This window comes from Muntiacus reevesi, chromosome 12 (genome assembly GCF_963930625.1).
Source record: "Muntiacus reevesi chromosome 12, mMunRee1.1, whole genome shotgun sequence".
NCBI lineage: Eukaryota > Metazoa > Chordata > Mammalia > Artiodactyla > Cervidae > Muntiacus > Muntiacus reevesi.
This window is the reverse complement of record NC_089260.1, coordinates 51,555,914-51,568,640: the sequence shown is the minus strand read 5'-3', so window position 1 is coordinate 51,568,640 and position 12,727 is coordinate 51,555,914. Positions and strand designations below refer to the sequence as shown.

Genomic DNA, 12,727 nt, shown 5'->3' with positions numbered 1-12,727 from the left:
ACAGTCACAGGTATCCACACACAATAGGTGATAGAGCAGACTAGTGTAGAAAGAAGACACTTCAACTAATGGTGCAGGACATTTTCATTATTCATTCTTTAAAAATATCAGATCCCTACCCAACAATATATACAATAAAAACCATACCCCATAGTTTAGACATCTAAATGTAAAACGCAACATTTAGTACTTTCTAGAAAAAAAGAAAATGTTTTATGATCTCTTTAGAAAAGATCTCTTAAATAAAGCACAAACCAAAAAGAAGAAAGTAGAAAAATGCTATTATCAATATATCAAAAATCTAAAAATTCTATTCAACAAATTATGCTACAGAAAATGACAACGTGAATAATCACAGACTGGGAGAAGCCCTTTATCACACAATCAAAAGGTTCAAGATAAAGAAATTCTACAAGTCAAAATTTTTAATTATATAAAATTTAAAAACCTAGACAAATAGGTTATATATATATGTATATTAAAAAAATTCACAGAAAAGGAAACTCAAATAGCTATTCTCACTAGTAACCTCATTGCTGATGAGGAAAATGCAAGTTTAAAGCAAAAATATGACTTCACACCCACTAAACTTACTACCCTTGCAATATTAAAGGTTACCGAGCATTGGTAATGTGGTTGCTGCATACAGGTAGCTGTTTTCACGGTGGGTGGGAGTGTAAAGTGACACAACCACTTTGAGGTTGGGGACAAAAAAGGTAATACTTTAGTAAAGTTTAATATGTGTATTTGCTACGACCCAACAATTCCAATCCTAAATTATGCTCTAGAAAAGGGCTTAGACATGTATACAAGGGAACAGACAGCTCCAAGAGTGTTCAGGGCAGCAGTGTTTGAGAGAAAAAAATGAAAGCAAAGTGGTCCTGGACTCCAGGATGGCTAAAGAAAAAGCACTTTCATATAGTGAAGCACTATATATACGAAAACAAAAAGCCAGTTTGGTAGAATCTTAAGCAAATAGTGTAGAGTAGTTGCCGAATATAAGCCTATTCATAAAACTTCTGACATGTGCTAAACAAATGTATGGGCTTCCCTGGTGGCTTAGTGGTAAAAGAATCCGCCTGCAACGCAGGCGATCCCTGGGCTGGGAAGATCCCCTGGGGGGGCAAATTGCAACCTGCTCCCTTATTCTTGCCTGGGAAAGCCCATGGACAGAGAAGCCTGATGGGCCACAGTCCAAGGGGTTCCAAAACAGCTGGAAACGACTTAGCAACTAAACAATAGCAACAACAAACAAATGTATAAGTATGTATATATACATACATATAACATTTATACACATAGGGATATAGATATACTTCCTAAGCAATTTTCATATATATAGAATTTAATAATATGTTTTATACAAATGGATATATAGTACACAATATGCAACATAATATTATATTAAGTTATATATGACTATTATATATATCATATATGCAGCATAACATTGTTATATAATATATTACTATCTATATTATTTGTTAGTTGCTCAGTCGTGCCTGACTCTTTGCAATCCCATGGACTGGAGTCCACCAGGCTCCTCTGTCCATGGGATTCTCCAGGCAAGAATACTGGAGTGGGTTGCCATTTCCTTCTCCAGCGGATCTTCCCGACTCAGGGATTGAACCTGGGTCTCCTGCATTGCAGGCAGATTTTTTACTGACTGAGCCACCAGGGAAGCTATATATTATATAATATATATTATAAAGAAATGTATGACAATGATTATCACAATATGTTTAATAAGATTGGTTGTAAAGGGGTAACACAGGAGAGGAGAAACCAAGAATTTGATAACATTTTACTTCCTCATCTGTACAGTGGCTACATGGTAAGTCACTGCATTATTTATAAATATTTACATTCTAAAAGAGAGATGGCTCTCCATCAAAAAGCAAAATGCATGAAAATGAAATAATTTGTAAATATAAAATTCAGTAAGTGACAAGCATCTTATTCAAATTGATTTGACTCAAAAAATGGAAAAGTTAAATGCAGGTATTCTTTCAATAAACACAGCACAGATTTTTATTTTCATGTAAGGGGAAAAAAAAATAACCTCTAAATAAAATTTACCTGTGAACCTAGACCAAACAGACTTTCCAGTAGACCAATTCAGGAAAATTGAATTAAAAACAGAGTGTGAAAGACAGTGTGAGAAACTGTACAATAGCAATATAATAAACAAGAACCAAAGTAAGAGATAGGAGAGAACAAAACAGCACTGAGTCTGCACTAGGTAATGACAGCAAAGCCTGCCAAACCCATACAAGGTATGAGAAATAACAGTTATATAGTACTGGTGATAGAATGAAATTATTTTCTCCAGGCATATTTTCTCACTCAAAATTAAGACTGATGCTTGCTGCCTTCCATGCAGAATGAGTCAGGGGGTTAAATCTGTCGGAACACATGCAGGAAAGAAAGGCTGGCATCTTTTCAAGCACAGCCAACAGTCGTTTCCACTCTGCACTAACTACACACCCCCCCCACCACCACCCCCAGCCCTCATCCGCGTTAGAGCATGAAGAGCATCCACAGCAGATGAGGACAGCTACGCTACAGCCAGATCGACCAGGCAAGACATCTGGATTTCCAAGGGGGCCAGAGACCAGCCCAAGCCTTCAGAAGATCTTGTGTAAATATTTTTTCTAAAGACTTACTCACCAAGGAGCCTCAAAATTTCCTCTGAGTCTAAAGGAACTTGTGGTTCCCAGGGGAAAGGATGGGGAGAAGGGATAGCTAGGGAGTTCGGGATGGACGTGTGCACACTGCTGTATTTAAAATGGATAACCAACAAGGACCTAGTGTACAGAGAACTCTGCTAGGTGTCCTGTGGCAGCCGGGATGGGAGGGGAGCATGAGGGAGAATGGAAACCTGTGTATGCATGGCTGAGTCCTCGCCTGTTCACCTGAAAACTACCACAATACTGTTTGTTAATCAGCTATGCGAGCGTGTTAAGTCACTTCACTTGAATCCAACTCTATGCAACTCTATGGAGTACGGCCCGCCAGGTTCCAATGTCTGTGGGGTTCTCCAGGCAAGAATACTGGAGTGGGTCACCATGCCCTCCTCCAGGGGATCTTCCTGACCCAGGGATCAAACCCTCATCTCTTCCATCTACCTGCATTGCCAGGTGGGTTCTTAACCACTGTCACCACCTGGGAAGCCCCAAATGACTATAACCCCAACACAAAATTTTTAAAAATTATTTTTTAAAACAAATTTCCTTTGATTCTAATAGGTTATCTACAGCAATTTTGTCCTCAGGCATCATCAATCTGATCAGAACTAAATTAGACTCAGTGATCTGCCCTTAGAAGATATCCACATCAGCCAAAGGTAACCAAGACACACCCTTGAAAAGCAAAAGTTAAATGCAGACGAAATGCCTGAAGCACTCTCATTAAAAAACAATAATGCCGAGGAAATATACCTTGGCTCCTAGCCTAGCAGAAGAAACAGCTAAAGCAACCGACTTCAGAACAAGGGCCTCTACAGTGGCATGTAGAGATAAAAGAAGGAAGAAATGAACATCCTAACCTCTGGTCCTCTAGCAGAAACGGCCAGATCTGCAGGACTAAACACCAGACACGTGTCCACCGAGATTTATATTCAGAGCTGCATAGATGCTGGAGCAGTGGATACTGGAACACAGGAGGCAGCCTGAGCACCCCCGCCTCTCCCAACAGATGGCTGAGGCTTTCCCAGGAATCTGGGTAAACTGTAGATGGGTTCTCTGTACATACAGAATTTATTATAAGGGAAGCTAATTTTAAAATGTTCTGTTTATCTTAGGACAGAATGAAGTCGAACCACGCAGGAGATGCAGAAATACCACCAGACACGAACTACTTGTGTATTTTCAGGATATTAAAGCAGTACGCTGGAGTAACATCAAAAGACTGAAATATATCTGAGCTCTAGTAAGCGAAAACAGTGCAGACCCGGGAGGGATCAGCGGGTAAACCCGAAACTTGAAGGCTGACGTGCACCACAGAAGCAGACAGAAATGTGTCAAGGGGTACTCAGAGCCCACTATGAACATAACTTCTAGGACATCCACTTGGCGCCAACAGATGCTACCCAGTATCACAAAAACTCATTTCTTAAATCATAAAAAATTTTTCAAGCATGCAATAGCCTGCTTAGTTCTACAGCCTTATATATTCTCTAAAGTGGAGCAACCCACTCCACTTTACCATTACAGGTACTTCAATGAAAAATCTGAGCAACAGAAAACCATGTAGAATTGATTTTAGGGCTGTCAGAACTCTGAATAATTCTTTCCATTTGAGACCAGGATTAGAAATTTTGAGTGACCTGTTACACAGTTCTTAAATGGGTATGAATCTAGGTCATCGGATTTTCCCAAACTACAATGTCTTTCTGGAGGGGGGGGAAAAGGGTGGGAGGTAGATATTCTACTGGGACCAAAGAACTTAGAGGTTAAATTTCCAATACTAACTAGAGTGGAAAGCTCACATGATTCTTAATCCAAGCTACCTTGTTGCCAGTCAGCTGAAAATGAGAATCTCTCATTGTCTAGTAATCTCTCTGAGACACGTGATTTTAAAGCAAAGCTAAAGTATAGATCTCTCCTTTTACTTCCGAACCCAGGTTAAAGTTTGGTCTTTTTAAAATTGTGTGCAAGGGATTTCCCTGGTGGTCCAGCGGTTAAGACTTCACCTTCCAGTAGAGGGGTTGCAGGTTTGATCCCTGGTCAGGGAGATAACATCCCACATGCCTTGTGGCCAAAAAACTAAAACATTAAAAAAGAAAGAAAGAAAGAAAAATAAATAAATAAATAAAAATAAAAAAGAAAGAAGCAATACTGTAAGAAATTCAATGAAGACTTTTTTTAAAAAGGTAACTATGTTTAAAAATAATAATAACAAAATGTATTCAAGAATTCCCTCCGAATACTTTTTAGCACTAGATTCCACACAATCTGGGCTGCCCTGGTGGCTTAGACAGTAAAGAATCTGCCTGCCAATGTAGGAGACCCGGGTTCAATCCCTGGGTTGGGAAGATACCCTGGATAAGGGAATAGCTACCCACTCCAGTGTTCTTGCCTGGAGAATTCCAGGGACAGAGAAGACCCACCATGGGGTCTCAGAGTCGGACACAACTGAGCGACTAACACTCATTTTTCATACAATCTGGCCAGTTGAAAATGCTGTTCAATTGAACACAAAACAGCACACACTTTCTCTGTTGGAAGAATTATGGACTTCCTATCTTTTCATTCTAGACTGACTCACAAAGGATTAAGTAACTGGCACAAAATGATTAAAGGAAAGGAATTTCACCAAGGCCTCCTCATTCAATAGAGTCAGAGGGCAAACAGCAATGTGTAGTGTCTGTTAATTACTAAGCAGTCTAAGGTATACTGAAAGTAATAAGGAAGAAAAAGATTCTAAATGATTAACACTCATCTAAATCAAATATCTGCAAGTGTATAATTTTACAGATAGTTACTTCATCAATGCATTTAATTCTAAATACAATCAGCCTAAATAAATAAGACTGCTAGGGACTGAATATTACTACTAAATTTCAAAAACTGCTGTTAGGGACTGTGACAGAATTCAATAGCACTGGCTGAGCATTTTTAAGTAGTTGTCCATCAATAGTTCTGAGTATGTATGGGGCTTGTTAAATTTAAAAAACAAGTAGATGTTACAGCCGAAACTTAAAATTCAAAGAGGAAAAAGTGTTCTACAGTGACACCTACTGGTGAAGTGTGACGTGGTGGCACAACACTATTAGACAAAGGAAACATGTTTACATCCCCTAGCAAGTTAGAAGCTACAGGGAAAGACTGCATGACATTGCAAAAGGAAAAATCTAAACAAAAACACTATATATACCAGGGTCGGTGACTACAAAATAAGTCTAAAAGCACATCATGATCCCTCTTGATCAAAGATCTTCAAATCAATAAATCTGAAAGAGGTTTCTCTTGGCCCCAGTTGGTCAAGCAAGTCAGTTTTTCATGTGTGAGTTAAAGGTAAGATAACTTTCCCGGCGGTGCAGTGGTAAATAATCCGCCTGCAATGCAGGAAGCTCGGGGAATCATGGGTTTGATCCCTTGTTCGGGAAGATCCCTGGAATAGGAAATGGCAACCCACTCCACTATTCTTGCCTGGAAAATGCCAAGGACAGAGGAACCTGCCAGGCCACAGTCTACAGGGTCGCAAAGAGTCAGACATGACTGAGCACAAACACACACACACACAGAGGTAATATGTTCAATTTACTCATGCTTTTTTCATATTTTAAAGAATAAAACTGGAAAAGGCAAACTTGAGCTCTGCAAAAAGCTAAGCATTTTATCAATTCTCAATTTAAGTTGAAGGCTTAAATAAAAAGCAGACACCTGCTTTAAAAATCTAACTTTTATAAAAACCTCCAAGTTTCAATTTCAAAACACCACTTTTGAAAAAATGACCACCAAGATCAACAAAAGGCCAGATAATCACATTTTCCCTAAAATGCATGTTGCAAAGGACTGGGTGCTTTTCCACTCTACTTTCACACACAAATGTTAGAAATAATAATGCTTAATGTTTACTAGTGTCATCATCTCCTTCAGAATCTCAATGCAAAACAACTCAAAAAAACATTAGTTGAGCCCATGTATTTCCTCTAAAACTATGATTTTCAAACATGCTGTTTCAAACACAATTTTAGTCAAAAGAAAAGTTAACTGGTGATACGATAGGAAGCATATTTTTCTTTTAAAAAACAGGTATAATATGCCATAGAGAGCTAGAAAGAAAAGAGAATCAATTTCGACTCCAAGATTCCCATAAAATCTTACAAATTAGAGAACCTAAAATCCAGGAGATGGTGAGGGGCAGCGAGGCCTGGCATGCTGCAGTCCATGGGGTCTCAAAGAGTCAGACACAACTTAGCCACAGCACAACAAAAATCCAGCACAATGGTCAAATGAATAAGAGAAAACCTGGTTTTAGTCTTGGATCATCCAATAATCAGTTGGGTTTCCAAGAAGTATATAGCCCTTAAAGAGTCAGACAATCTTTCCAGGCCTCATGGTAAGGCCGCAGCCAAGATTCCAGTTTCTGTGATCTCCCCAGCACGAGGTATTGACGTGGGCATCAGTGTGTCCACATCAATGACAGATAGATACAGCAACCAAACAGAAGTGGCTCCATCTTTCCAGTATCCTATGCTATAAGGAAGCAATACAAATAGGATCACACATTCACACTGCAGCGCAACTGCTTACAACAGAGAGAAACCTCCTTTCATCTCCTGTGCCTTCCACGTGGCACACAGTCAGAACTGATCACCGACTGAAAAAAACACAGCTGAGGAAGAAGAATGCTCGTTATGTAACAAGCGAGACTCCAATGTCAACTCTCCGTGGAGATTTTTCTGGTAATACAGGTATCTTTCTCACTTCCACATTCTCTTTTATACACTATGTCTGTTTCACAACCATTACAGGATCAATGTGTAAAATGCTTAAAAGGCTGTAGATCCTCAAATAGGATGGAACTTGCTCTAGAAGGCTGGAATATCAAAGTTGGAATGTGTTCCTTTTGATCCTAACATTTCCTGTATGTATCACCTACCTGTTAAAACTGATTCGGATCTTGAACCACTGGGGATGGGATACAATACACACTTTGGATGCTAATTCTCACCAACAACCGGGCATTTAATAAAACAACTGCTTCAGACATAATCAAACCTCTCTACCCAGAACTGCAAAAGGCAAAGTGGAAGAAAGATGATGTGCTTTGCTTGTATATGGCTACAAAAACTTTTGAAAACAACATTAAAGTGTTGTTCATCAGCTTTCTCTACTTGGAGCTTAAGTTGCATGAGTTCTTCTCATTTAGATATTTTAGAAAGTGTAGCCAGAGCCCTTCCTTCACCTACCCTTCTGCCTGTTTAAGTCAACTGACTGGCATTTAAGGTCAAGTGACAAAGGAACATAAAGTTTACTTATGCCAAAGGTGACTTGTTATGTTTTCTATGGAATTCAAACTGTACCTTTCTTCTCTACAATACAAAATATTAGTTCTCAGAGTGTAAATTTATTCAATTATTTCAACTGCACTATTTTCATCATTTAAATTTAACTATTTAAATTCATTCACTCATCCAATAATTTTTTATTGAGCATCTATTAATGGCCAGACTCAAAGATTTGGGAAAAGGAATCAACCAGAGGGAATGAATGAGACAGGAAGGCAATACACATGAAAACAAATAATTTCAGATAGTGCTAAGTGCTATTTAAAATACAGCTCTTTAAAGGATGACTATAGTCTTCTGATTTACTGTTTTAATACAAGTAAATACATTCCTTGCAGACCTCAGGAAACAAAGAATCTAGAATCATTTTAAAAGGGAAAGTTTACAGCTCAGATTCAATACACATGTGGATTGCAGTTTTAATATCCTAAATATGAGTCAAAGGAAGTATAATAGAAACGAGAACCACTGAAATATGAGATGAAACAGATTTAAAACATCTGCTCTCTCTCTCTTTGAGGGATAAGCACAGGAGAAGAAAGGTGAATATCTTTTTTTTAAAGAGAAGCCAAAGGGAAAAAAAGAGAGAAGCTTGCCCAGTATTTATGGTATTCTGTGATATTTAAAGGCAACTACAATACACGATAAGAAAGCTACATAAAGGCAAAAATATTTAAAATAATCTTCAAGAATATTCAAATCACTCCCTTCTCCCCCGCCCCGCACACACATCCCAGCAGCCTTATTCTCCTTTAAGCTGCACTTAAAAGCTGCTGGTTTGGCAAGAACTTATTCTCTGACTTTGGCTCATTTCCAAACTCTCCAAAATATGCACGGCCAAGGTAAGCTGTTTCTCTTACGCCTATCTTCAATTCCACGGCGAGCCAAGAAGGAGTGGATCGACACAATCTCCATCTCGGCTGCGCACTGCAAGGTGAGGGATCGGCCGGGAAGGGGCTCCCAGCTCGGCCCGGCCCCTCCAGCCCACCCGCCAGGCCCACCGAGCACGGCCTCCGCCCACCGCCCGAGAAGGACACATACGGAGGATGGAGGAGGCGCACGGCGGCATCTGGGGAGGTGGACCCGCAGCGCCCACGCCCCCCACCCACCCACAGAGCCCCATCCTCGGGGCCACCCCGGACCCCGGCTCCGGAGCGCCTCTGACCTCTCCGGGCCCCGGGGCTGCTGCTGCCGCCGCTGGTGCAGCCGGTCGGACTACCAGAGCTGCTGCTGCTGCTGTTGCCGCCGCCGCCCTTGGCATTCTTGCGCGGGGCCATCGCGCGCACGGCTGGAGCAGGCAAGGGTGGGGGGCTCCCTCCGGCCGCGGGGGGCGCAGGCGCTGCAGCGGGTGCGGGCTGCGGCTCCTGAAGCTGCACGGGTGTCTCGGCACCGCCCGCAGCGCCTCCGAGGACTTTTCGCCCGCGTGCCTCCGGCGCGCGCTCGGCCCTCGCGTGCTCCGAGCTGGTGACTGCCCTCCCGGCGCGAGAGCGCGCCGCTCACCCGCCCTGAGGCCACGCCCCCGTCAGGCGAGCCCCACCCCTCCCCGCCCACAGAAGACTGAGCGACGGGGTATACAGCCAGTCACAAGGGTCTCTGTGAGGGGGCGTAACTGTGCCGCCTTTCCCCGCCCCGCTGCAGGCTTAGGACTGCTCTGGCGCGACGCTGCGGCCTGTGAGAGCCAGCAGCTTTCGACTTTCCAGTCTGTCCTGGTCCTTTGGAACGTGGCAGACGTGGAAGGCAAGAGACTCTCGCGAGCTTTGGCGGACCCTGTACAATGGGGATGGGGCGGGGCGGGCGACACGTGTGCAGCGTCTGGACTAGAGTTCACCCTCTCTTGGCGTTTCGCCGGGAATTTTGTTCGTGTCCCACTTCCCTATGCACACAGAGAGCTAAGTGAGGCAACGTCCCTTCTTGCGAAAAAACTATTTGTCAGTATTAATGTTACGACATTTCTGAAATGGTGATGTTAGAACTAACTAAATGCTTAAGCCATACGTAGTTGGTTTGAAAGCAGGACGTCACTCTGCTTGTGCCATCAGCGTTAAGAAGATCTTAGTTAAGAGGTGCAAATGTAAAGCAAAAAGTTCATTTCCTTGCTCTGCTCCGCCCCCTCTATCTGAAATCTCTCTCCGCAGCGCTAACGTCTTCATTCCTCTCCCTTGATATCCCCACCCTGGGTCCCCCCATGCAGGGGCAGGTAGTCTAGGCCTTCAGCTGCTTCTGACCGCACGTGGTCTTAAGAATATCTGGGTCCCTGGATGAGCCAGATAGGAGCTTGAGATTAGGCACATCGTCATCATCATCTTTGTGCCGCAGTCGCCAACACAATGCCTAAGGCAACAGACAAGCCTGACCTGTTCAGTGATTTGATACAGTTCTGGTAACTGCTTAACACTTTCCCCCAATTCTTGACCATGTTTCAGAGCACCGCCTGGGCGTGCTTTAAGAGGGCCGAGGAACCAGAGTCACCGTTGCAGAGTGGCACCTGCTTTTATTCCTCTTCTCCAGTTCTGCCACCCCGCACTGGCAGATCCTTGGCCTCACCCGCCTCTTCTGGATTCACAGAAGCCCACGGGAGGGTCGCACTGCATAATGAGAAGGCCTCTCTCTCCTTTCTGTGAAATTATGTTAGATAATTATCAAGATAGAGCAGGGTAGCAGAGCTCACAGGGTTTGTACTGAAGCAGCTTGTTCAGTTTTTATCTCATGGCATCTTCTTCTGCCTTCACCCACCCTTTTTCTCATCCAAATCCCTTAACCATTATTTCATTGGGTGGAGGGGGGTGCAGAGCTGGACTAAGAGACAAATCTAAGTGAAAGAGCTTAATATACAAGTATAATGAGAAATGAGCTGAGCAGACAATGCTCAAGATACTTGAACTCTTAAATTCTGACAAGAATCCTGGTGGTGTCTGTTTCTTGGGTGTGAGGTAAATCAGGCCCAGAGAGGTTAAATTAAGTAGGTAACAGAGCTAGTAAGTGATGGAGCAGGGATGCGATATGGTTCCATCTGGCTCCAGAGTCTATGGTCAGAATTCTCCTTCCAAGGACAAGGTTCAGGTTTGAGCAGAGAATGTCTCACTGGCTCCTTGTTCTCTTAGCAGATGTCTCCTGGAAACCTCCTTGACCCAACTGCAAAGATGGGTCTGAAAAAACCTGATGGTGGTTACTTAGCAAGGTACACCTCTTTGAGGAAATCAAGTTTCTCTGATAACAGACTCCATGATGTCATGGAATGATGTTTTGCAGAAACCATCACTATATTTCAGAATACAGTGAAACCATTTTCCTGTATTTCCAGCAACCAAACCTGGTACCACTGATAAGATACATAGCTGGATATCTTAGCCAGTACCAGACCAAAATAGAGGCTTTGTAAACAGATATCACGGGAAGTTAGAGGTTTCCTGACTTCATCCATGTAATGCAAGAAGCAGCTACAATGATGTTTATATGCTCACTGTTATAAAATAAAACATAATAATATTCATGGCATTCCCCGATGGTGCAGCAGGTGAAAAATTCACCTGCAGTGCAGGAGACACAGGAGATGTGGGTTTGATCCCTGGGTTGGGAAGATCCCCTAGGGAATGAAACGGCAACCCACTCCAATATTCTTGCCTGGGAGATCCCATGGACAGGGAAGTCTGGTGGGCTACAAAGAATCGGACATGACTGAGCAACAACACATACAAACACACACAAATAATGTCAGTTTATATATTTACAGCTGTATATACTTACCTATTATGAGTATTAAAAAAACACAAAGCTTACCTTGGACCCATGAATTTCTTTACAGAAGTCCTTTTATCAGCATTAAGGTGGAGAAGTTTAGGAAGTCAAAGTACCTTTGAAATTAAAAGCTTGAAGCTCTCCTTAACAGGAGCCTATTCTCATTTCTGTGGTTTCTGAGTAAGCTATGAATGAACCCTGGGTGAAGCAATGTTAAAAGGACCATAAAGACAAGACTTAACTAGGACAATGTATTAAAATACTAACTTAATAGAGTTTTTGAACTAGGTCAAATATGCCTTTCAGATATTTCCATAAACTTTCCATTGACTTCACCACTGGGATTTGAAAGTGAGAACTTGAGGACAAGATTTGTCCTAGTTGTTTTTTTCCCTCATGTTGACCCTTCACAATCTCTAGTTAAATGCTTTCCAAATTAAATATTTCTGGACTTATGTAAACTTATTATTTTAAAGTTGCATTTTACCTGCTTCCTAGAAAGTGGCTCTGATTTACATGCAGTCTTCCTAATGTAAAACTTTATTATTGCAAACTAAAAATAAGTATTTCTCTATCATTATTTATCATAGTAAATTCTGCTCTAGTAAAAAAATGAATGTCAATGGATCATGATGATTCAGTTGTGTGTTTTCATTTTACATTAGTAGAATGTATTGCAATGAAGGACATGTCTGTAAATACAAGAACACTTTTAAGGCATTCTGTACTCAAAGTGTTCTCAAAGCAATTATTCCCATATGAGTTATATCTCAACAAGTAAGTAAACTGTCATTTTCATCAAACAGCTTGACTTTATATTACTATAGAAAAAATGAACCTGGCTAGTGTCTATCTTATAAATACATGGAATGAATTTCTATAAGAAGTCATTTTAAATCTAGTCAAAAATAGATCAGAATTAGAAATACTGCATTGTGATACAGAAAAATAATCTGAAAACATACTAGCTAAAAA

At 41.5% G+C, this 12,727-nt stretch overlaps 1 protein-coding gene across 5 annotated transcripts in view; it reads right to left on the bottom strand.

The window, feature by feature from the left end:
• The window catches only part of ASPH (aspartate beta-hydroxylase), a 175,400-nt gene extending 165,869 nt beyond the window's left edge, over positions 1-9,531 (bottom strand). Inside the window, exon 1 of one of the 5 annotated variants that reach the window (XM_065902647.1) lies at positions 9,183-9,531. In XM_065902647.1, coding sequence (XP_065758719.1) covers positions 9,183-9,294 — 112 coding nt within the window. In that variant the 5' untranslated portion in view covers positions 9,295-9,531. The remainder of the gene's footprint in view (positions 1-9,182) is intronic. The other 4 variants (XM_065902644.1, XM_065902648.1, XM_065902643.1 and 1 more) reach the window with 4 other exon arrangements.
• Between the last annotated feature and the right edge of the window lie 3,196 nt (positions 9,532-12,727).